Here is a 25653-nt window from a genome sequence, read left to right on the forward strand (position 1 = left end):
TCGAAAATTAATCTCGATATTCGTAATCTTGGAGGCCAACTGAAGGCTATTTTGTTGTTTTTCCTTAAATAAAAAACCGCTTCAGTCTTCCTTTAACTTGAAAAGCGTTTTGCGGGGTACGTCAAAAAGTTGTCTTTTGTTGTTGTGTTTTTTTTTTTCTTCTTGAAAAAAACAAAAAAAAAAAAAATTGGCGAATCATTGTGTTCTGTTCGGTTTGTGGCGCGGCTCTTAGTTCCACGCGCGAATGGAGCTGCAGACTCTTTTCCAGGTTGACGCACTGCAGTTTTCAACACTCGTCAGGGTCCATTTTAAAAAGCTTCTGTCATACCTCGTTCACTCTAAGAAAAAAAGGGTGCAGTCGGGTTTATCGGGTGCACATGCACCCTTTTCCTGAAAGATGAACCCTGCGTTACCCAGCAAGGGTACTTGTACACCGACAATGATCATCCTCCTCCCTCTTAAAGACTTCTAGGTCTATCAGTGCACCCCCACGATAGCCACGCGCCCCGATCAGCTTGTGCTTGGATTCCCCCTTGGGGGCAGGGTTGGGCAGTATCGCGATACAAATGTATCGCGATAGTATTTCGGAAATACATTTCGTATGTGCATTTCCTGTATTGGGATAGAGTTTTTTCACCAGTATCTGTATTCTTGTATCGAAATACATTTAGAATGTTTCTGTGTATCACAATACAATCAGAGTGAAATGCATTTCGATACATCTCCTGAGAAATACCCCCCCCCCCCCCTCTTCCCGAAAAAAAAATGTGAACGCATCTATTTTTTATTTATTTTTTTACTTTTGAGGTGCTAGGTCAAGGAGATGCTGGGGCATTTCATTTCATTTCATTTCATTTATTGTTCCCTCAAAGCGCCTGGAGGCATTACATGAGGGGGGGAGAGACAAAAGAAAAAGTTCGCTGCAAAAACAAGAAAACACTAACTTTGAAAACAGCACGCGACAGATCATGCACACATACCCAGCATACTATATACACAACAGCTACACACCAGAGAGCGTATAACATTAAACTGACTTAAATAATTCTTCACATACACTCCTAAACTGGGCACTGTCTGAGATATCAACCACACTTTCAGGGAGGTCATTCCATTCATGAATAGCCAAGATCAAGGGCGACTCTGAAAAATGCTTAGTGCGACATAAGGGTAGCCTAATTTTATGACGGTGATCATGCCGAGGAAAAATCCTATGGGGCGGAAGTAAAAGTTGACTTTTCAGGTCAGCGTTGTAATAATACACGCGATGAAGAAATGCCAGTCGTGATACTTTGCGTCTATTACATTGTTACCATGCCGACCGAGGTTCCCTCCAATTCTCCGAACTATTTTCCTATGCGTCCACATCTCTCTTCTGAGAATGGTTGCATAGGCGGGGACTGGAACCAGGTGGCGTGCCAGGAGTGGAGTCAGAGCATCTACTGCGGCAGGTCCTTAGGTAGGGATTTCTTGAGTCATTGTTTGCTGGCCTCCAATGCCCGCGGCTAACCGCCTCTCTTGCCTTAACGTACACAATACACCCTGCCGGCGTAGCTGAGTCACAGTCCGTTGCAGCACGAGCCTGGCGGTGGTTGACTTGAAATAAATAGGATGACGCACGCAGTGAAGTTCAACACATATTCGAAGGCGTCTGCGGCTGCACCCGTAATATTGCACGGGTCAAGGGTACGTCATCAGCCGACGTGAATGTGACCCGCTGCTCTGGTGATCCAAAACCCAGAAAGGAGGCCAGACGAATCATCGCTGTGCCGACCCCATAGAGATCAGGCCGACCCAGACTTCGTACACCTGCGACTCGTCTCGAGCCCGCCGTTTATCGAAGTGCTCGCACCTGTGCCGGCAATATCAGGTCGCAATTCACGAGGCCTCTCTTTGGACGATGCTGGGCGAAACTTGAGGCCTGCGATTCATGTGTCGGGGGCGGAGGGTCGGCAGGAAGGACCTTCACAACAGGGATGCTACCGTATTGTTTTTTTTTCAGTCGTAACAGAAGATAAGGCATCTGTTCCGGAATTTTTCATGTGGTTCACTATTCTCGAAAATTCCAAATGCGCCTGCATAATCTTCAACGAAGTAACCTACAACGAAAGTACGTATTGTCTTTTCATACAGCAACGCGGTAAAGTTTCATGGTCAAGGCCCCACCTGCAGATCAAGAATACCAGTTCATTCCGCGTTGAAATCATTTGATCAATGCTGAGAGGGTCGTCCTCATTGGACAGGGGCGTTGTGACGTTTTGATGGGCTTTAGGATGACATATAATTTATTTAGAGGTAGAAGTCTTTTCGCATCCCTCGTCAGAAAGACAGGATGTCAGGGAAGGGACCGCGGACAGTCCTTGATGGCACGTTTTTTTTTAAACTCATTGTAGACTCTTCGTTGTCTGAAACCACTACCTAAAAGGCAAAGTGCCAACCCTACGGGAAAGTAATTTCAGGATCAAAAACTTCCACTTCCAACTTCGAGCTTCATCTCAATTGGCGTCTCAAACAAATTCGAAAAATGTATTGCAGTATCAGTATTTCTGTATCTGTATTTCTACCCTCCCTAAAATGTATTCCTGTATTTGTATTTCCAAATACTTTTTGCCTTTATTTAAAATGTATTTCCGATACGTATTGCGATACACTTTTTCAGGTATATTTTAGTATCAGTATTTTAGCTACTATTTTAATGTATCCCAGTATTTGTATTTCCAAATACATTTTTGAGCATTTCTGTCCAACCCTGCTTGGGGGTCACTTTTTGGGTTGAGCAGTTTCTTAGGAAGTATGGAGCTATACTGTTCACTCGGTGTTGACAGTACAGTGGACGCTATGCTTGTTTTAAGCCAATTGGGTCTCCGGGTAGGATCACGTGACTACAGTCTCCAAGCTAGAGATAAGGCAGAGCACGGCACCTGCCTAAAGGCCAAGGCGAAGGATAGCATCCACTGCACTTTTAACTTGGGTCGATCTTTGAAGAGAATATAAGTGACAAATCCTCTCGTTGTGCTCATTGTTGGGTTGCCCCTGAAGATCAGCTTTTGCGAGGGCGCTCCCCTTTTCGCCTTGAAGGAGGTGCGATTTGCTTTTCCTTTCTCTCCCTAAGCTGAAAGCGTGGAAGAAGGTGCGCAGTTGCCGTACCAATGAACCGGAGGCTTTCTTATCCCTCGACATCGCTGTCTGGGTGCGGGTGACGGCAGGAGTGTGATCATATGGTAAAGGTTTCACGGGTGACGTAGAAGCTTTTTTTAGGACAATTCGTCATGAGGCTATTCGTCGCTAGGGCATCTAGTCGAAAAGCTGGATTTTCTTTTTCTAGTTTATTTTTTTTAAGAAAGTTTAGGGGAATCGGAAAGTTGGAGTGGGAGGGTATGGAATGTGTATGCATAAATATGAAGTTCCGAAGCCTTCCAAGAAAGGTTCGAACAATGCCTTGTTGTTCGCGTTCTTTTGGAGTTTCGGAAAGGTCGGAGGCTGTTCTTCTAAACACGCGTGCTGTCCTGTATCCTGTATGGATAGTTCACGATCCTTTGTCCGGTTTCGATACTCCATTCACCTTTAAGCCAACAGTGCGCGGGAGGCTGTATGTTCGCCGGGCAAACAGTTTGAGTGGTTCAGCAAGTGCGACCTTTTTGTTATTTCTTTGTTAATTAGATTTCGCTTATCTTTTTTTCGGAGAGTCCAGAACGAACTTTCAAGACTTACATGATAAAGTTTATAAAACGTCTTTGTCATCCACATCCTTTTAGTTCCGAGGGCACGTTCGTACACCAGCCAAATGCTATAAAATAACTGGTCTAAGCGTTTATTTTGTCAGTCGCTATGGAAGTCATCAGGACTGAAAGAGGAGGGGAGATGCTGGTTTGCGAAGGATTTTCATATACTGTTAACCGAAGGTCTGAGCAAAGCATATACTGGGTATGTCGAAGAAGAGACACCTACTAAGATCATGACTGACGTCTCTAAGCATCGCGTTGTTACAGTCACACATAATCACAGTCATTCGGGGTTATTTGTGAAAGCTATTTTAAGGTCACAAATGACCACAGACAACAGGAACATCCTCGAGGCTTGCGCCAGAAGCATAACATTGTAAACGCAGATGTATAGGTGACATTTATTTGACGTCACTCGCTAGGTGCTCTGGCATTGGCCACCACGGTCGCCATCTTCGAGGTCTCTTTCTATCCCACGTACGCGTCAGGTGTCATCCTGCCGGACCTTTCAGCGTCGGTTAGCAGCATCAAACATCTCTAAAGTGTCTTTTTGCCCGAAACAAGGGGTTATTCTCAGGTTTTGGTTTTTTTGAAGCGCCGTAGGAATATCTTTTGGGTGTGTTTTAGTTCGTGTTTGTCGCTATCAGACTTTTCCACCGCGGCCGCCTTGCTCCATGCAGAGCTCCGTGTCGCGCGCCGTGCCCACAGCGGTAGCTCTTCAGCGAGAACTGTGATTTTTTCTACTTTGGGGCTTTACTTTGGGGTAGCACGGTGTGATCACTCTGTTTTGTTTTGCTAGTTTGGTTATTGTTTTTTTCTCTACCGGATTTTCTGTACTACGGCCGTGTAACTGTGTTGCTCCATTGCCTCCGTGTCGTACGTCGTGCCTTCGGTGTTCGCTCCTGTGAAGAAACATAACGTGCGCCTCACGGAGCGCGCAGCTAATGAAAAATGTGCTGCATTTTTTATTACTCAAAACTATTTCAAAACCGCATGCAAAAGATTTGGGGAGCAACGAGACAAGCGACGGCGACACGCTTCGCTGTCGCTCGCGCGACTAGGCAAACCGCATGAAAGCGACGAACCACCAACGCGATGAGCGCTAAGTTTTCTAGAAGTTCAAAAACCGAGCTACGCGACCGTGAAGGGTGAACCGCATGTAAGCGATTTCGCGAGAACGGCGACAGCGACGGGAGTTGGCGACGAGGGACAGAGTTTCTCACGGTCGCACGTCGCGTCATTCGGTTTTTAGATTTCTAGAAATCATCACTCATCGCCTTGGTCGCCTGCTCCCGTCGCTTTCATGGGGTTTGCCTCGCCGCGCGAGTGACCGAGCGACAGCAAAGCGGGTAGTCGTCGCTCGACTCGTCACTCACTAAATGGCTTACGTGCGGTTGATCCTTTACACACGGTACTCGGCGGTAACAAAGAAATTAAAACGGCCCGCCCCCGGGATAAACTGTTTTCGATATTCTGTTCAACCAAGCTTCTTCAACGATACGAAAGTAGCACACACAACCAGCGGACGACCGTGTACCCAACGCAGTCAAACGTCAAACCGCGACATCGAAGATGGCGGATCGCCGGTGGAGCTCCCTGGCAAACTCGAACCTGCAGGCTCAGTGAATACCACCTATATGCAGAGTTTCCGATGCAAAAAAAAAAACACTTTTCGTGAACTGACACCAGTGTGGTAGTCCTATCAAAATTACTGAAACATATTTATAACTCGGTTGTGTCGTATACCCACAGAAGTAGACAGCGTCTACTGCGAAAGTAGAGCATTTAAGCCAAATCTTAAACATTATGCTACAAATCAAAACACCAAATGAGAAAGAACCTTCGTTCGTAAATAATGATTTTAAAACAATAAACTCGAAAAACTGCGAAAATTGAACACGTAATAAGCTATTAACAGCGTGACGAATCGTCATCTGGACAAATTACCCTATTACGAGTTGCCCTATAACGAATGGCACTATGCGACGAATCGCCCTGCTACGAGTTCTCCTGCTACGAATTGTCTTTATGATGACCTGATGACTTCCATAGCGACTGCCAAAATAAACGCTTAGACCAGTTATTTTATAGCATTTGGCTGGTGTACGAACGTGTCCTCGGAACTAAAAGGGTGTAGATGACAAAGACGTTTTATAAACTTTATCTTTTAAGTCTTGAAAATTCGTTCTGGACTTTCCGAAAAAAAGATAAGTGAAATCTAAATAAGAAAGAAATAACAGAAAAGTCACACGCTTGCCGAACCACTCAAACTGTTGGCTCGGCGAGCATACAACTTTTCGTGCATTGTCGGCTTAAAGGTGAATAGAGTATCGAAACCGGACAGAGGATCGTGAACTATTCAAACAGGATACAACACAGCACGCATGTTTAGAAGAACAGCCTCCGACCTTTCCGAAACTCCAAAAGAACGCGAACAACAAAGCATTGTTCGAACTTTTCTTGGAAGGCTTCTCAACTTGATATTTATACATACACGTCCCATAGCCTCCCCCTCCCCCTTTCCGAGTCCCCTAAACTCATAAAAAAAATAGATAAAGAAAACCCAGTCTTTGACTAGATGCCCTAGCGGCGAGTAGCCCTATGACGAATTGCCCTACGCGACAAATTGCCCTGCTACGAATTGTCTTTCGACAAACGGCCCGTAGCCCCCCCAAAAAAGCTTCTACGTCTCCCGTGAAACCTTTATTATATGATCACACTCCTGCCGTAACCCACGCCCAGACAGCGATGTCGAAAGATAAAAACCCGTCGGTTCTTTGGTCCGGCAACTGCGCACCTTCTTCCACACTTTCAGCTTAGAGAGAGAAAGAAAAGCAAATTGCAGCTCCTTCGAGGCCAAAGGGGGAGCGACCTCGCAAAGGCCTATCTTCAGGGGCCATCCAAAAATGAACACAATGAGAGGATTTGTCACTTATATCCTCTTCAAAGTTCAACCCAAGTTAAAAGCGCAGTGGATGCTATCCTTGGCCTTGGCCTTGAAGCAGGTGCCGTGCTCTGCCTTATCTCTAGCTTAGAGACTGCAGTCACGTGATCCTACCCGGAGACCCGATTGGCTTTAAACAAGCATAGCGTCTACTCTACTGTCAACACCGAATGAACAGGATAGCTCCATACTTCCTAAGAAACAGCCCAACCCAAAATGTGACCCCCAAGGGGGAATGCAGGCACAAGCTGATCGGGGCGCGTGGCTATCGGGGGGGGGGGGGGGGGGGGGGGGGGGGGTGCACTGGTGGAGGATGACCATTGTCGGTGTACAAGTACCCTTGTTGCGTAACGGAGGGCTCAAGGGGAGGAAGTGGCCGAGTGGGGTAACGCGTCTCAGCTCGGAGCGTGGAGCGAAAGCTTGCGCTGGGAACCTCCTGGGCTCGATCCCCGCCGCCCCCGCCTGTTTCGATCTGGATGAGTTTCGCACCGGCACGGGTTCGTGTGATCACTACTGCGTGATGCACGTTAAACACCCGAGGTTAGCGGTTGTACCACACTGGCCAAATTTCTCATCTACAGCTAAGAGACCGATTACCGGTTGAGGCGCATCTCCATCAAGGCTGTATACACATAAAGAGCAAGCCAATTTTTTTTCGGAGGGCTCATCTTTCAAGAAAAGGGTGCATGTGCGCCCGATGCACCCGACTACACCCTTTTTTTCTTGGAGGTATGACAGAAGCTTTTTAAAATGGACCCTGACGAGTTTTGGAAACTGCAGTCCCTCAGCCTGGAACAGTTTCTGCAGCTCCATTCGCGCGTGGAACTAAGAGCCGCGCCACAAACCAAACAGAACACAATGATTCGCCAATTTTGTTTTTCTCAAGAAAAAAAAAACACAAACAGTTTTTTACATGTATCACACTAAACGCTTTTCAAGTTGAAGGGAGACTGAAGCGGTTTTATACTTGAGAAAAACACCAAAATAATCTTCATTTGGCTTCCAAGATCACAAATATCGAGATTATTTTTCAATTTGGTGCCCGGAGGCTGCAGAAATTATTTATTATAGTTAATATCAAAGTGCACGGGGCGTGGCGTCATACTAGGAGTTATCGGAATCCTTGCTCTAGCGCCTCTTCAGCACCTGACATATGTATGCGCGTGCACTCTTGCTCTCTACGAAAAGGCCACAAATAGACGTCACGACTGACGTCAGTGCGGAAATATACACCTGGCAAGCTTGCGATTGCAGGCGCTGCCCACACGAGCGACACGCGCTTGGCGACCCAAAGATCCTAGTGTGACGTCACGACTGGTCGGAGGATTTTCGGGTTTTCTCACGTTTTGTATAAATCTTCGTGGAAAATGAACGTAATATTAAAATTCACAGGATAAAAATACTCAAGAATTCTCCTCTAACTCTTTTTTTTTAAGAATTGTTTTAACTTCTTTTAAAGGCTCTCAGTTATTCAGTCTTTTCACTCCGCGCGCCCGCCGACTGAAAAAAATATTTTATTCTATTGTAGTAATTTGTTCTGTCAAAAACATAAAATTTTCGTTGCTCCTAAATAAGAAGAAATATGAAATCTTTTTTAACAGCTTATGATCAAAAACGAGGACAAGCGGACTCCGTTCATTTCGACCAATCGCCCGACGTCCCTCAATTGATGTCACGGTCCACGTCATTCATAAGCTGAATTTTTCCCCAGTCTCGGGCGTCGCTCTCATCGATCCCGGTGTTATTGTTGCTGGTTCTATTCAATTAATATGAGCGGCGCGCAAGCGCAACATCGGTCTTAAACTTTGTAAAAATTACCTGCAACACACTTTGCGTTCATACCAATCGTTAAACTGAAGTTCTTTTTTTTTTTTTTTTTTTAACAGATTTGTGCTTGAGTAATGACGAATTCCACTCGTCGTTTTGGCGCGTTACGGGATCGACAATTTTGGAGGGCGCGTTCGCCACTGGTCGTTTCAGATCAACCCGGTTGTCTTTCGCACGTCCTTTTGGAGCAGTGCCGATTCTGATTTAGGGTTCGGAACGCCCAGACCTCGATCGGCTGATGTTCCCGGAGCCGAGTGGAAGCCGATCTCTGGGAGACGTAACTTCCTGCCTCGCCGAGCATGACAGGAACGGCGGTCGACCGACGCCTGATAGAGCTTTCCGAAAATGGCGATAGCCCAGCGCGATGGGGAATGCCGGGGCGACAGTTGATCACTCCCGGAGGCCTGTCGCCTTCCGCTGGTGGTGTCGGAGGCGCGGTGGCTCCGCACGAATCGGATGCTCCCTTGTGGATTTAGGCTAGTGATCCAGAACGACAAGGTGAATGGTCGTTTGGACAGGCCTGAGACCGCTTACAATGAGTGAACACAGCTTTGGATACCTCCCGGTCTCCCTACAGTTTTGGGTGTCATCCTTAGGCATTACTGTATTATCACGGATGAAAAAGTAGGTTCATTTAAGAACTGAAAATGAATGTACAATAAGGTGAACTCGCACTCCTAACTATAGCAAAAAGAACAGCGTGCATCCCGTGATGGTGACAAGGGACCAATGACCCATTGTTGCCAAATTCAGCTTCTTTTGTACATGCTCTGAATTCTAGAACATTCCGAACATGAACGAGCGATACGTTACAAGATGAGAAGGTTATAGAAGAGACGAGAAAGATAAAATGAGAAATTTGGCTGGTGGGGCCCTAGCCCCGTGCCTTCCCGTGGGAGATGCGCGCGATGCCAACTTGGTCGTGAAAATGTCAATACAAATCACTTCAGTAAACGTAGCCCTCGAGAGCTGTTCTGACCTTTCCTAGCAGCAAGTCAGATAGCGCTCATAAAGTACAAGATTGTTCAATCTCAGTTTTACGTGTCATCACTGTTATTGAGTGTATGGAATCACACTTTTTTTTCAATCGGATCGACGAGGGATTTGAGGAAGCCATACGTCCAAAACCCCTGGTGTATTTTTCCGCGTCTCCGACGGGCCGGCTTCGTGACATTAGCATGTCTCGTTAACCGCGGCGTTTATATGTGGCCGGCTTGTGACGTCATATTACATACTTGTTTTCATGCAGTCATGTAGAAGCCACGTGCTCAGCAAGCAATGGCCACCAGAATGGTCGCTTATGTGATGTCAGTGGAAGCCATGTTTAGTCTCCACCGGGATAATCAAACCGCTAACGTCCCCTTTTTGACACGCTTGAATGGACCCTTTTCAAAAGTTAGTGTACCTACCACGTGCAGAGCCAAACTCGACGCTCTAATGGCGGCGCTACGCAGCTTCTGCACCCTTGGAGAGGCGAGCGTCTTTGAAAGCATGCCAGAGAAGCGGAGAATCCATTCTAACAAGTTGGTCCTTGTAAGTCGCTTTTGATTCACAAAATCGGGAGTGTTTGAAGGTGGACGATCTTGACCTTCTATCACCGTCATTAGTGCGGAGAAATTGGAGCTATTGAGACTGCCACGAGATGGCTCCGACGTTTGGAAAGGGTGAGTTGCGGTGTTAGTGCTCGTCTCGTGCAAAAGCTGTCTTTAACAACATAACAAATGCAACTTGCTGTCTACGGCATTTGACGTATTGTTTTCACTATCTCGCATTTTGTGAAATGTTTAGAGGGCGCTAGAACTTTTCACCCTTTAAAAGGGTTTGTGACAAAGCCATTCTTACATTTTCAAGTGTTTTTCTCTCCTTTACGCACGTTTTTACGACGGAAAATGTATTCGGCGACACTCATTATTTTCAGCGTTGCTACTGCTCACGCCGGTGATGTATTGATTCTATTTATTTCGACGCTTCTGCATGGCATTTTTTTAAGTGACGTAAAATCGACTTTTACTTTTCTCTTGGGCTTAAACCTCCGAGCTTTTGGGCACAATAAACAGTTCTCATGGAAATTCCGCACGCAATATTGCAGACGAGAAATAATTTGTGTTACGGCATGCATTATACCCCGGAAAGGCGTAGGGTTTAAATAGGCTTGGGCAGAGCCATATATGTAGAGAGTTCGGCCATTCGTCGGGAAGTATAGGAGACAAATGCGGAGGTGCCATTGGCCGAGAGCGGGCTGGGCGTGTTCCAGGGCGTCTTCATAAATTCGAATGTGACCAACCAGAAGCCGGAAATAATACCCTGGCGGTGGTCGTGAGAAACAAACCTGATAATTGCATTGGAGTAACTCTCAATGGCTGAAAATATGGTGCACGTGATGTTTCAATCACGCTCATCCGAAATGATGGTGGAAGAGGGCGACAAGCGGAACGATCGACATAATCCGTACGCCAAGCGCCGAGGGCTGGGAATCTGCCGTCCGAGCGGTCACAATCTGTCCCCGCAAAACAGAGTTGAGCAGCGCTTTCGGTTTTTACATCTTTCTGCATGATCATGATCAAAGCAACACGTGCATCCTATTTTCAACCACGAATTGCTCCTCCATTTCACTCTTACGTTGTTATTAAAACCATATACGAACATAGACCTTCGATCAGAACTGTTTCTCGCTACCACCGCTGGGGATTCTTTTCGGCTTCTGGTTGGTCAAGAGACCATGCCAAGCCCTCTTTCCGAGTCAGATGCACGCCGTGGCTCTGCCCGCGCCTCCCATTGACCAAACTCTGTACATATACGGCTCTGGGCTTGGGTAGACACACTGCATTGATTGTATTCATAGATTCCTTCATAGTCGCTGACAAATAAGACACGCAGGGTGTGGCTTAATATTATAATCTTGATTCTTGCTTCGTGATTGCTTCTTCCGTGTTCTTATCTTCTAATACCGCAATCCTACTGGAATAGAAGAAATATTGAGATGCTCGTCAGTCAGCACATCCTTCACTTAGGTTGTCAATGATTGTAGGAGCGACCTCATATAAATATATGCCGCTATATCTCCCGATGCCAGGACGGGTTGATTCAGATACTTTAATACGTTGGTATTTTAACGGGTATCTCAAATCGCGGCCAGGCTATATAAAGGTACCGCAAAATTCGGTTTCTTAACCCATCGCGCTACGACTTTCTGCAGCGTTGCCTACGGGCGCGGCGTATTTTTCTATAAACTTTGCAAAGAGTGAACTTACCCGAGGAAAAGTAAAGGAAGCAATAGCCTTAACTCCTATGGAAACCCAGCGAAGCCACCGGTCTTCAATCAATAGAGCGCCCTATTGTTTGAAAACTGGTGACTTCGCTACGTTTCCAGGGAGTCAGGCCTTTCTTTTACATTTTCCTCAGGTAAGTTCGCTCACTGCAAATTTCACCAAAAAAAAAATGCACCACCTGTGGGTAAACCTGCAGAACATCGTAGCGCGATAGGTTAAGAAACCGAATTTCGCGGTCGATTTATAGAGTTTGGCCGCTACTAGTTGCACCCGGTACTACATCCAAATGTCTTCAAAAACACAGGAAAAATAAAATTGCGACTAGGTTAACGCAAACCTAGTGATTATATGTTTTTATATCTGTGACATAGAAGTGGCGACCGAAATTCTTGTACTCTTAACCAAATATGGTAATTCTTTTTTTTATAGCGATTTGTCAAGGCAACTTAGTTTAAGCAGCGTTCTTAAGTATTGCCGGCTCCAAAGAAGGGTTTGGAGCCAGCAGTACGTAAGCCACGTTCCGCGTTCTAAAAAAGTTGTCCGTCTTTATACGCACTTTGACGTCATATGAGTTCCATGCCGTCTGCCAGGATCCTGGCGGTGTCGCAGCGGTGGTTGTAGGAGCCAAAAGTATCAGCTTTCAATAGTAATTTTTGCCGGGAATTCTAGCACCAAGCGCAAGGGTTGCGACATCTAAGAGCATGACACCTTGGCTCCTGTGAGGTCGTTTCTGGACACTTCGGGATAACTTTTAAGGCATGGGTGCGATAGGATCCTAAACGCAGCAGTCACAGACGAGTTCTAAAGGCAAAGTACTCCAGAGTTCATCCAGCTAAGGGCGTCACAAATAGGTAGAAAGAGACACCGAGGTCATTATACCGGAAGCAGTTGTTCACGTATTCAACGTCTGAGGTACGTCAGGTCTACGTAAAGGCCATGCACTTGGTTCTTCCTATTACACCTACAAATTAAGAGAGGATACAAATGTAGCTTATTAATGCGGAACGCAATTGCATTGTACGTGCACCGAATGCACAATCACGTAATATGTGTGTTTTGCCGAGTTCCAAACTGCCAGAAATCTTTTCACGTTGTTGGGCATTTGAGAAAATTACTTCTCGCGCTTTTCTTAGCCACTGTTCAGATTACGTGTAGAATCGGAGTTACCAAATGTATGTGACCGTCCCAAAACGAGGTTCCATTTATCATGGTGCCGCACAATTAGAGCGCCGAAGAGCGAAAAGTTTGACGGATATCCAAAAGGTTTTCGCAAGAACAGGAACGTAGGCGCGGTACAAAAGATTAAGATTATAACCATAATTATTAAAAACTTGGCAACAAGGTAATCTAGATTCTTCAGTCCCTTTCTTTTACGTGGTATGGCACTCCAATAGCATTTTGAAGTCTAGCGAAGTAGCATATCTTCTCACAAGCTGCATATTAAGAAATGCATTTGAAAGAATGAATAGTGTTAACGAAACACGACTGCAAGATGCCCCCCCCCCCCCTTTCTCTCTCTCCCGATTATCCGAATTTGTTTCGTTTGAACTATTCACATGAGTATAGGCTTGCTTCCCGTGGTTTGCTTTTATTGCATTACATTTCCAACGCCTTGTCATTGCAGAAGGGCTTCCTTATTTTTGTTGAGTTAATTGTGCTTTGTTTGTGAAAGGGAACTTTGCTGGGAGATCTAGGTATGATTTTTTTTATTAGAAAAACACCGTGACTTGTGACCTACGTTTTGTTTCTTCCTCTTTACCGAGAAGTTTGTTGCGAGTATGGAACGGTCGGATAACAGGAGCGGTTACGTTCCAGGTGTTGCGTATCCGGTTCTGATTGAAAGCAGGAGCGGCAAATCAAGAGGCGCTGTTCGACTTTATAAAGACTACGTCATTGACTTGGAAGATTCCAGTGTTTTAGGGGACCGTCTGTATTTTTCCGACGCTAGGTATGGAGAGGTGAATCACGAATTGGTAAGGAAAGATTACCTTTCACAAGAAAGCATGCTTCCGCCTTATTGATTGAAATTCACATGATTCAACTGGAAAATAAGCATTCCACCTGTTTATTCGCTCAGAAGTTATTTGATGTGTCCGCTAGTGGCTCTGGAGGTTTTCGTACATACGAAAATAGCGTTCAAGCGGACTTGTCTCCGCTATTAATAACGCAAATAACGCACATTAGTTTAAATGATGAGCCGACTCCCACGATTTCTTTTTTGCATTCTTTGAGAAAGTTTTACTTCCTCGATGATTTATGCAACCATTCACCCCAAAATTCGTTCTGCGTCTCGGTGAAATTCATTGAATATAATCATTTACTGAGTTTTTATCAAATGCCATAGTTTGCAAAAAAACAAACATGAGCGATTCCAGTCTGTGAAGGTGGATGACCAGCGAAGCTGTTTAGCACATGACACAGACGTGTCAAACAATTTTGAACAAAGGTACGTCCAGATTTATTGTCTTGATCGGTGGTCACCGTGAGGAGCCGGAGGAAAAAAGACACCCGCGACGGGACCGCCAATTCGGGAGAGTGGAAGGAACGGAAACTAGGCTCACAAGCGTTTGGGGCGACTACAAGGAGAGGGCGGTGCGAGAATAGACATAGCTGACGCGGGTCGGACAGCGCCAAATCTTTGAGAAACATTTATTATCTACCTGAGAGTCTCCTGATCTTTAAAATGGAGCCTATTGATAGCTAATCTACCGAAAATGCATATCCAATTGATGAGACATAAGCTTTTGCATAAAATGAAGCGATTTTGCACCAAATTCGGGTACTGAGTTTTTGTTGACGCACACGAAAAACCCACGAAACCCTAGCCATAAATAGCTTGGCTATAAAAATACCCGCTTAGCATTTCAGCTGCTACTATTATGAAGATCGCTTCGCAGTTATTTTACTCATAATATGTTGTTTTCAGATGGATACTACAGACATACGTAATAGTGTTTATGAAAATTCGGAACACAAGGCTTCCTTTACAATTACTGAAACAAATGTCGGAATTGAAATGGTATGTACAAATATTTTTGAAGTATAAATTCGTAAAGGAAAAATAAATACGATTATACAAATGTACAGGAGGTTATGCAATCTTTATTTATAAATCCTCTATTTGTTAACCACATAGATTTTCGCGAACATTTTATAAACCGGCCGTGTTTTTTTTAGTTTCGTAAAAATGAAGGTGTATTAAGGATATTGAAAGTTCATATCGCCACCGCGTTTGAAGAACATTATTTATGAAAACTTTACAATTGATATTTAGAATACTTTCTCCATAAATTTCTTCCTAACCAATTAAATTTTTAGTAAGGATGAAATATTTGGTTAGCGATTCAAAAACAGTCTGCAACGGGCAATCCTTGCAATATTTAGAAATCTTTCACTTTTTTTTAACAGGAAGGATACCTAAACTTTACACATGGAATTGAGTCATTGCGAATACATGACAAATCCGGTCGAATCCCTCACAGAATATTTCCGCTCCCGACGCCTGAGGAGGCGATCCACTTGGAAAGTAAGTGACAGAATCAATCACTACATTAGATATTTGTTGAAAATTCGTCCTTTAAAGGCTAGACTTCCCGAAGCAAAATTGATTAGAAATTTTGAACGTACGACCGAATAATTCCTTCAGCGTTCGCTTCGCGTGCGGTGTCAATACTGGTACGCTCTCAGTTTTGCCATTTATTCACTCGATGAATTAATTCACTTCCCGTTCTTTTCTATAACACATTCTGTTTAATGGGTGGCGAAATGAGCGAATTAATTGATTATCATTGGAAAATAAAAGGAGAAGTGCTTGAAAAGGCGACAGCCCCTCAGTATTTCCTTATTTTTTTTTTACTTGCACCATTTCAACGGCTCTTGTATTAGTGATCTGAGTATGTAATCCGATGTTCAGAGTATTCACAGTATCACAGTATGTATGATCTCAAATCGTACCAATAATTAGCACTTTCTGAGTTAACGGAAGAGGTCAGTGGTTTGGCAATCGAAAAAAGTTCTTATATCCTTATACTCAGGTTAACACACCTTAAGTGCGTTCAAAGTTACCGTTCTATTTTTCTAAATAGTTTAATTGGTAGCACTTGAAATTCCCGAAAAAATATGTTTCACCAAATGATTTTTAGGACGCCGAATACACTGACAATTATAACGTCTCTTATATTTTTACTTAATAATACTTACCTTTTAGGTAACACATCAAAAATGCCACTTCGTCGTCTTTTCTTTCAAACAAAAAGAGTTATCTACTTCATTTCGGCATGGTTCGGTTTTGAGGTGATGGTATTTAGATAAACACACATGCGCTGACATCGGATATTGTAACAATTTGAGAAAATTATCTTGAAGATATCTTAACCACTAAAATCCGCGAAAATGGGCCAACAAAAAAAGAAAAGAAGCAAAAAACTAATTGACAGCAAAACACGAAGTTTTCCTCTGTAATTTTGCTGAAGAAGCATGCCTTTGAAAAGTTATAACCTTCGACTTCGATTACTTTTTATATTCAGCATCACTGTGATGTTTACAGTTCCCGTTGAAGAACGTTCCCATGAAAGTCTACCACCAAGAATTAAGCTTATTTTGTTTTTAAAACATTTAGCATTTCTCAGCAGTCCTCTCAACCAATTCTACAAACTCCAAGGAGCAGGCTACAATTCTAGTTACATGCGCGGCATACATACTGGCCATTTTGTAACTATGATGCAATTTTATCTTCTCAGTAGAATCCGTAGTTTTTTCTTTAGGTTTTTGGTTTGAAATAATTCAGTAGACGTCAGCACGTGCTGCGCGAGTAAGTACAATTCGAGACCGCACTTTGATGATATAATGAATTTGAAAACTTTCAATTGGAGAAACTGTTTCACTATAACGAAAATAATCCCTGGAGAAGGGGAACAAGATTCTTTTCCAGCTAGCTTGCACATTTGCATTTAATTGCATCATAGTCACACTGTTTCACTATCTTGCACAGAAAACAAGATAAACTTTTCTGGCATCTTGCATATTTAAAAAAAAATGATTACACAGTTAATTCTAAACTTGCAGAGCACTGAGGACATGTCATGATTTGAAACTTTCTAGGTCACACTGCAGAGCCACCCACCGTGTGGCGACCTGAAATGTATGTCATGTTTGACAGTGTAATACACAAGTCCCTCAATGAAAGCAAATATATACAGGCTCGATACATCATAAGGCTAATGAACATCGTGCGTATGCTTTATAATTCTTCATCTTTAAAAATAATATAATAATGGACGTTTTCACTGACCAAACAAAAAGTGCTTATTGAGGCTTTCGTGCTCCGATTACTGACACCCGTTTGAATGCCTTATTTCTTCGACGAAGGTGAATGCCATCTTCAAGACGGTTCGCAAGCCCCGAATAAACCTCCAGCTTGTTGGAATATTCCGGTTTCAGGTGCGTATTCATTGTCCAAACCCCACACATTGGTATCTTTAAATTTGAAAGTCCTGTTATTGCCGCAAAGAGTGCAACATTATTGTAAACTCAAAATTTTTAGAAGAAAACAAATATTTTTGTCATATAAAGTGGACTTTTTTATTTGAAACATTTTGGATCAGATCGCGCTTTGCCAAGGGGACTCGTGTGAGTGGAAAACAATAACTATTTGTTTAACTATAAATTATTGGATGCCTATGATTTAAATAAGATTCATTTGCGTTATACCAGATTAATATATTTTACATCAGTATAGCAATAAAATAGTGCATTTAATCACTAGCTGTATTTTTGAACATGACAGATTGAATAATAAGTTTATCCAAAAACTGGAAATAATGAGGAAGAAATAATTACTGTAAATTTAAAGTGTGGTTTAAGTGCCTTTTTTTAGTAAACTTTGACTTTGTAGTACAAAAAGTTGGTCAGACGCCTGCTTTATGCTTGATTTTAGTGCGTTATGAGATATTTTGTTTTGTTTAGCGTTTCGTTGATTTAAAAAGAAAACAATGAATATACAATGCATCGCATGATAGAAAAATGGTAGATTATAAAACTATTTTGGGATTCTTTTTGTGGAAATGTGTTTATTCAAACTATTGTAGTGAAACAGGTATGATTTAAAGCACTATTGAAATCATGATAAAAATAAAGGTTTAAATCGTCCTGAATTTTATTCTGCACCATGCTTTTAACGCTCATGTTTTCTAGGTTGGAAATTGGAATAATTTTTGTATTGGTCAGCTTGATACAATGTTTTGTTTTTGATATGATAGTGCTGCAGAGCAGGTTTACACAATTGTACCGGATGCAAATATATGTTCAGTATAGTAATAATAATAATAATAATAATAATAATCATAATTCTTTATTTTCTGTGCCCACAAACAACTTTTCAGTCTCCACTGTGGTGCACAATATACTAAAATACAAATACCGCCAAAACTAAAATACCCATTACAAATACCACACACAAAGAAAAATCTCACTTTGGGCGAAAGACATCCATTCACAAACAAGGAAGGTAAATTCTCGAAGACACGTGAGAATATCAAGGAGATGTTCCTTATTGAATGCCAATTGAATCCGTGACAAAGGAGATACAGGGTACAAGCAAAATGGATAAAACGTTAATATATTCCGGCTGGCTCTTGATGGAACATGGAAGTTAATTGATCGTAGTGAATCCATTGACCTGACCTGACCATGAACAGCTTTATCAAGAAAAACAAAATCTCTGAACTGCCTCCTCACGGCAAGTTTATATAACGCAAACCAGTGAAGTAGCCTTTCATAATGATAAAAAGACCTCCTTCCAATATAGCGGTCATACACAATTCTTATCAGCCGCTTTTGTACACTTCCGATTTCTGTTGCCTGACCAAGAGATAATGAATTCCAGATTACATAGCCAAATTCTAACCGTGATCTAACTAGTGACTTAAACAAATGCAACAAACAAGAGGGTGATAAGAACCGCCGACATAACCGAGAAATAATGCCTAACACTCTTAACGCAGCATTAACAGTTATACACATGTTCATTGAAAAAAATGAACTGTCAATACGGACACCAAGATCCCTTACAAAAGATACCCAGGGTATCAAGGCGCCTTCAAAGTTGTAAGAAAAAGAAATCAGTTCACGCTTTCTAGATAGTACAATATGTTTAGATTTCTCGGAATTAAACGACAAGCGGTTTTTAAAGCATCAATTTGAAACATGTTCTATGTCAGCTTGAAAACGAGTGCAATCTAAACTGTCCTCACACTTAAAAGTAGTTTAACATCATCGGCAAAGAGAAGAATTTTTGCGTCACGAACACAGGAAACAATATTATTTATAAACAAAATAAACAAAAGCGGTCCCAGGATGGACCCCTGGGGCACCCCGGATTTAGAAACAAACTCGTCGGAATGGCATTCTTCAACACGAACAGAGTTTCGACGACCTTTTATATGACTAGAAAAACCATGCGCACAGGTGTGGACTGAATCCATGCAGAGCGAGTTTTTGTAGAAGTAAATCATGACTAACACGGTCGAACGCTTTCGATATGTCGAAATAAATAGCATCTACCTGTCCCCTACTGGGCACAATTGGCACTGAGAAATTAAAAAATGAGCATAAGTTAGATTCTACCGATCTTTCCTTTAAAAATCCGTGCTGAGCTTCAGTTATCATTGGGCTCAGGTAAAAGTAAAGGCGCTTATAAACTACTTTTTCAAATACCTTTGCAAGTCCACATAACAGTGACACCGGCCGGTAATTGTTAACCAATGTAGAATCACCGGAATTAAAAATAGGCACAACTACGGAGCATTATCAAATTTGCAGCATTATCAAATTTGCAAAATTTGATAATGCTGACAGCCAAGCGCCATCTATCGTGAGGTGAACGAAGCTGAGAGCCAGCTTCGGTGCTGTCTGCTGTCTTACTCACTTTTTACGATTAAATCGCTATGGCCGACAGCTTCGCCTGGTCGCGACGACCAACGAACGTTTATTTTTTTACATGTTCTTCTCGCGCGTCCCGACTTCCCGACTTCAAGCAGCAAGAAAAAACTACTTGAAACAGACCACGACGAACAAGAACGCTGGATCCACAAACACCCGAGAAAAGCCACGACGGTCACGAATCCACCGACTGCGACCAAGCGAGCTGCGCAGAATATAGGCCTAGCAGGCACTCCGACTCGGCGCAGCGTTGCTTCGACGGTACTTGGCCACGACAGGCTGCCCACGACCGGCTGGCGTGCTGAATGGAATATGCCCGCGCGACCCTTATGGACCCTTCCCGTATTATAGTTTAATCGCTAACCTCAATTTTAGATTAAAAGCTGAGGTCAATCTCTTGCCCTTGTCATCTCCTTGTTTTCCGAGGCAGTGTTGACGAACACTGTTGTCGAAAAGGGTCTCTCGTCGATTCTATCTTCTTGTTTTGTGTGATATAGAGCTCGAATGAACGCCGTATGGATTACCTTCGTAACACGGTATGTGCATTTTGTTATTAGTATGCCATTTTTATTCTTACACAACTGCACGTCACTGTCGAGCTATAAACGTTCGTGGGAGCTACGTGCAATGCCGGCCAACTTTCCTTTGCCGAGTGCCACGTCAGTATTGAGTTCAAATCGTAAAAGATCGGTCCCGAAGCGCTCACCAACAGCGCGAATACAGCGCTACTATCAAACGCGCTCGTCCGCTCAGAGTGTGAAAAGGTATTTACGTGGCTCTTGCTGACGCTGTCGTAGTTCAAACGTATTTTTTTTAACGTCGGCTCGCTCCTGCATCTCCGAGGCTGCGAAAAACGCCGCGGCGATTTGTTTACAGCTACGTCGCTTTGCGAACGACTGACACGGGCCACCTTTTACCAACAATGACAGTTGGGTTGACTTCTGGAGTCTTCACCGGAAGACTCGCCGCACTTCCCAACAGGCATTCCGGCGTATGAGACTAGTCCCATGCTGTCGCTGTAGCGCAACATATCTCATTGAATTTCGCTCAGCTGCGATGTGTCCATGGCTGTCGCGCCGATGAGAGGCGCCGATTGAGAAAATACGTCGGTGACATCAGCGCAGTAAAACCTACCGGCGCACCCCAACTCGCATCCGCTAACGCTCCCATTCTCCTACTGCCGAGAGAACTTCCGGTTCCTGTCCCAGCGTACGTCACGACCGTCAAAATTACGCCGCAGCTTGTTTTGCGGTCATTTGGAGAGAAAGAAAAAGTCGACATTTCGTTAATTTTTTGTGTAGAAGTTAATAAACCAAGGCGAAAACGGATGCCTGTTCGGCATTCCGTGAACGTTGAAGGTTTAATGTAAAACTTATCTTGCAAAAGGAAACAGGTCATTTCATGGTCCCTTTAAGACATCCGACCAGTCATACGGCTCCATAAGTTTGCACAAGCCAAGATAATTCCCCCGAGAACAACAATACGCTGCAGAACTTTTATTAACACGAAACCTACATGACAAGCAGCATTTTGTTTTGAAAGGTGAGTGATAAGCATGTACTGCACTGTTAACAAAAGTCCCGTCTATTTGGCGAATATTTGGGGTGAAAAACACGCTATTTACACAAATTACCATAAATTTACACGATGAGTAACGAATAATTCGTTCAGAAATCATGCGAGGTTGTAAAAAACGTGTTTTGGTTCGGTCATACACGCATAACCGTGTAGCCGACCTCGATAACACGCATCGCCCCCGGCGACGACCGCGGCATTGCCGGCTATCGAAGCACCGGAATGCTTGGGGACACACTTAGAAAGGACCGTCGAGACAAATGCCGCGGAAAGAAACATGTCTCGGAGACAGATATGCACCAAAAGCAATTGCGCCATGTCGCAGGACGTTGGCGAAACCCGCGCTTACCGTGCTCGCCGCCATCTTCTGGTCGATGGCAATGCGGCTTCCCCCCTGTCGCCCATGTTTGTATTTAGTTTAGGGGTCCTGATAACAGTTTCTTAGACACCACAAATAAAGTCATGGGTCTAATTATTCGTTCCAAAAAGTTAAAATGGATATAAAAAGCGTGTCCTCGATGTGAACACGTGACATTGCAGTTGGTTTCGTTTTTGCTTCAACCTTCAACTGCAAGCGATCTGGCCACGGCGCAAGCGCAACGCCGATGTACGCTGGAAGCAAGCGCTGGTTGGCTTTCGTTGTTTTTGTTTGACCGGAGAAAATCTGGCAAGTACGCATGGCGCCGCTACTGTTTTGGTTTGACGGGACGCGAGAAGCTTCGCATAGAGCTTCGGAGTTTGCGAGCACATAGTGAAGACGTGACCGGAAAAGTGCCCCTGTGATGTTCCTGGAAGGCGGAAAGTAGCATTCCTAATCGTCGTGTGTGCTTCGAAAGTGAAGGGAGTCACAGGATCCACGAGTTCGCAACCACAAGCCAAGGTTCACGACAGCGCGGCGTTGACTTCGGCGATCTCGTTCTGTTTGGTGCAACCCGGCGATGCGAAAAAGAGCTGAAATATTCGTCGTATGTGGTGCGGTGCTTTGTATTCCGGGTCTGTTTGAACCACGCTTTTAACACGGAGCGCAAATTGTTGCGTGGTGGAGGTTCAACGGGTACAGTCCCGTCGTCGTCAGCTGATCCGGTCCAGCTGGTCCGGGAGGACGCAGCGAGCGTTTTTAAAAGAATCTTCCTTCGTTCCGTTCCAAACTGTGGCAGTATCCCGACAGATACCGTGAGTAAGAAGCAGCGGGCGTTTTCAACAAAATTACGTTGTTTTAATTGAATAATGGACTCCGCATTGTTGTCTTAAATCTGGCGTTTTTTATGCTTCGTGTTGGACTGCGTTTGCATAGCGACGCACACCGCTCGAGTAGATGATTCGGTCCTGCAACAAGTTTGTTGCGCCAATCATGCGGCGTGAATAAATTAGGGCAAGGTTTCCTATTTGCCCACAGATGCCTGTACTGAGACCATTTTTTATGTTGTGAACGTAGTGCTCTTTCTTTATTTTGGAAGACGCGTTGGTGCATTTATTATGATACAATCACTTGAGAGTTGAGAAATTGGAGAGCGAGCAAGCTTTCCCAACTTTGTCTCTTTCTCTCTGGCACTGCCCTGTTTCAGTTTCAGTAGGCATATCTACTAGCAGGTACAAACAGCTCTAAAGCAGGTAAAAAACGGGAAGCTTAGGACGGTGGGGACTCCGTGTTTCGCGCTTTTCGCAAGGTGACAGGGTAAATGCTTTTGTAAGATATGCGGAATATGCAAGCGATTTTGTTATGCCCATCGTTTGCGTCTCTCCAGCAAAACGAATAAGATGATCTACTACAAAGGCGCAATCACAAGCCAAGATTTAAGATAGCAGTCGTTTGCTCCGGTGATCCGTGTAGCTGTATTTTACCCTGCTCTCTGCAACACCGTGTCATGAAGAAGAGCTGAAACGATCACGGTTTGTGCTGGCCTCCCGGTTGACAGAAACCCGCGTCGCCCGCATCGGCACCGAGTGCGCTTGGGCTGTTGATGTTCAAGCCTTTCATCCGCGGCTTGTCGCCAGCTCATCCTGCTGCTCAACGGTGAGGAAGTGACGAGAGTAACTTCGGAAGTGAATGTAAATCCTCGTTCATTCAGTTACCTGGTGTCAAAGTGTGGAAGATGTCCAACGTGTACTGAGGGCGGGAACTACGAGCGTTTTGCCTTGCTTTTATAACCGAAACCAGACCAACGAGATAACTGCCATGCGTACTCTAAAATGACGGAAGCAATAAGTTTCAACATGTCGAGTACGTCACCGGGGATGTAGGCGAGACGGTGCACACTGTTTAAACGCTTGCAGTATCCACGAGTGGTACCAGGAAAGCGACGTCAACAGAGAAGGAGCTCGCGATTCAGCTTAATGCACTGCTACGGGCCCGTGTATCTTCAAAGTTCGGGGTGGTGGCAGTACAAAAAAAAAAGACGCATCAGCGCCCCACACCAGTGTTCACGAATAACACCGGTCACAAACTCCCAAGCCCCACCGCTCTTCTCGACACGACATGACATACGACAACAAACTGCATCAAAACGCCCCAAAAGTGAAGGCGTCTGCTCCCGTACTGCAACTACTGCAACTAGCGGAAGTGAAGTGTTGGGCGGATGTCCGGATGTCCTTCACAAAAATATATAAAAAATGGTTTGCGCAAGGAACATTTTCATTTATTATTGTATACGTAATGACAAAATCCCAATCATTTGTTTTCCTATCTGATTCAAGCTAGTCGGACTGCTCATAACACTGGTCAAGCAAGAAAATAACAAAAATTTGAACTTTTTCATGAGCGGTTTAAGATTTATTGTTAACATATCGTTATTTATTGCAACGGACTAACATTATAGATTTTGCCTCCATACTTTTTAAATGCAAACAGTTCTAACACACGGCTGTCCATTGCGCCGTGTTTTGTGTATTCTTCTATAAATCTGTAATGGTCAGCGACCAAAGAGCTCACCCGCACATGTCAAGCTTATATGCGCCGCGGGGAGAAATGGATATCGAGTAGGAAGTGTCGGGCGTAGTGTCGGTTGTTGTGTTTGTGTACATGTCGGTGCTGTGTAGCTGTGTGCTGTGTTGCCTGCGTTGTATGTAGGGTTGCTGTGTAGTCGTGGTCGTTCACAGTGTTAACAGACTCGTCTTTTTTTTAAAAACAGGCTGCTAGAAAGCTCGATAGGTGGCGGAAGTTACCGCCCGATTCTAAATAGTTTGCTCAAGTTATTTATTCATGTGAGTTCGGCATTCGTTTTTTTTTTTTTTTTGTTTTGTTTAGCGGTTTGTCGAAGCTACCGACGCCGCCGACCGCCGACAACGCACGTACGTACCTTTGCAAGTAGCTACGTCCGCCGCTTGGAGACTTTACTGTGTATAAAAGACATCGAACGAGAACTAACGCGCCCTGTGTGCTTTCAATTCGGCTGAAAGTCGCGCGGCTCGCTGGGCTCGTCTCTCGCCTGTTCTCGGCCGCTGGCCGCCATGTTTCATAAGGAACACTCTCGAAACGGTTTTGCGGAAGGCAGACACGGTGTAGCGTGTTAAGTTTACACAGCACCTCATGAGTAGACGAAAAACACAGATGGCCTCGTGTAAAACGAACACGTTTCGACGTGTCCGCTATGGGACAACGGTTTACACGTCTGGGCGTGTTATTTTTGCTAACAGTGTGGCACTAACGGATTCGCAGTCGGAATCGTAGGATCAAATGGAGCATTTGATAAACATAAATCTAGCACGTTTCCATGACTATTCGCAAATGCGTTATACTAATGAAAATTTAAAAAAAAAAATATATGAACAAAAGTAACCAAGAGGTTTTCCTAGAAGTCACACTTGATGAACAAGAAGCAACACCGGTTGACCAATCAATTCCGGGAGAGTTAAAGTCACCGTATATCAGAACACGAAATTTAGAAAAGTTAACGTTTTTCTGAACGGTTTCAAAATGTTCTACAAATTCTACATCATCAAAAGAAGAAGGGAAATAATAGTTACCAACTAAAAAGTTAAAACCATCACTGGTGGGTATTTCTGCCCAAACACACTCGGCATACGTTTCCAAATCCTTCCTCCGGCTGCACTGAACTGAAGACTTAACGGCCACCAGTACTCCTTCCCCCAATTTCATGCCCGTGTTAGCATAATCCCTGTTTCATCGAAACACATCATAGGCTGGAGGAAAATAGCTGCTGTCGGAAATGCCGGCACATAGCCATGCCTCGGTTAAACATATGATGTAAAAAAGCTCAGTAAAATAATCGACACAAACTCACTGGACTTGGAACGCAAGCCCCGTGTGTTTTGCTAATGTGCCTCCAATGACCTAAGCATTCACAGCAGTTTCAGATCCTACCACATAAGTTCGCGAAATGTCCAGTTTCTCAAAAAATGGATGGAAGATCGCTCCCTC

The 25653-nt window shown here is 44.0% G+C and overlaps 1 protein-coding gene across 1 annotated transcript in view; it reads left to right on the forward strand.

Annotated features, from left to right (window-relative positions):
* The first annotated feature begins 10135 nt into the window (after nucleotides 1–10135).
* Nucleotides 10136–25653, forward strand: part of LOC120848651 (venom metalloproteinase antarease-like TtrivMP_A) — a 79373-nt gene continuing 63855 nt past the window's right edge. Inside the window, exons 1-8 of the mRNA XM_040220663.2 lie at nucleotides 10136–10157; nucleotides 10345–10431; nucleotides 13578–13735; nucleotides 14689–14781; nucleotides 15171–15288; nucleotides 16309–16350; nucleotides 16863–16990; nucleotides 17130–17201. Coding sequence (XP_040076597.2) covers nucleotides 10136–10157; nucleotides 10345–10431; nucleotides 13578–13735; nucleotides 14689–14781; nucleotides 15171–15288; nucleotides 16309–16350; nucleotides 16863–16990; nucleotides 17130–17201 — 720 coding nt within the window. The remainder of the gene's footprint in view (nucleotides 10158–10344; nucleotides 10432–13577; nucleotides 13736–14688; nucleotides 14782–15170; nucleotides 15289–16308; nucleotides 16351–16862; nucleotides 16991–17129; nucleotides 17202–25653) is intronic.

Source organism: Ixodes scapularis, unplaced genomic scaffold, assembly GCF_016920785.2.
Source record: "Ixodes scapularis isolate PalLabHiFi unplaced genomic scaffold, ASM1692078v2 PGA_scaffold6__148_contigs__length_123643588, whole genome shotgun sequence".
Classification (NCBI taxonomy): domain Eukaryota; kingdom Metazoa; phylum Arthropoda; class Arachnida; order Ixodida; family Ixodidae; genus Ixodes; species Ixodes scapularis.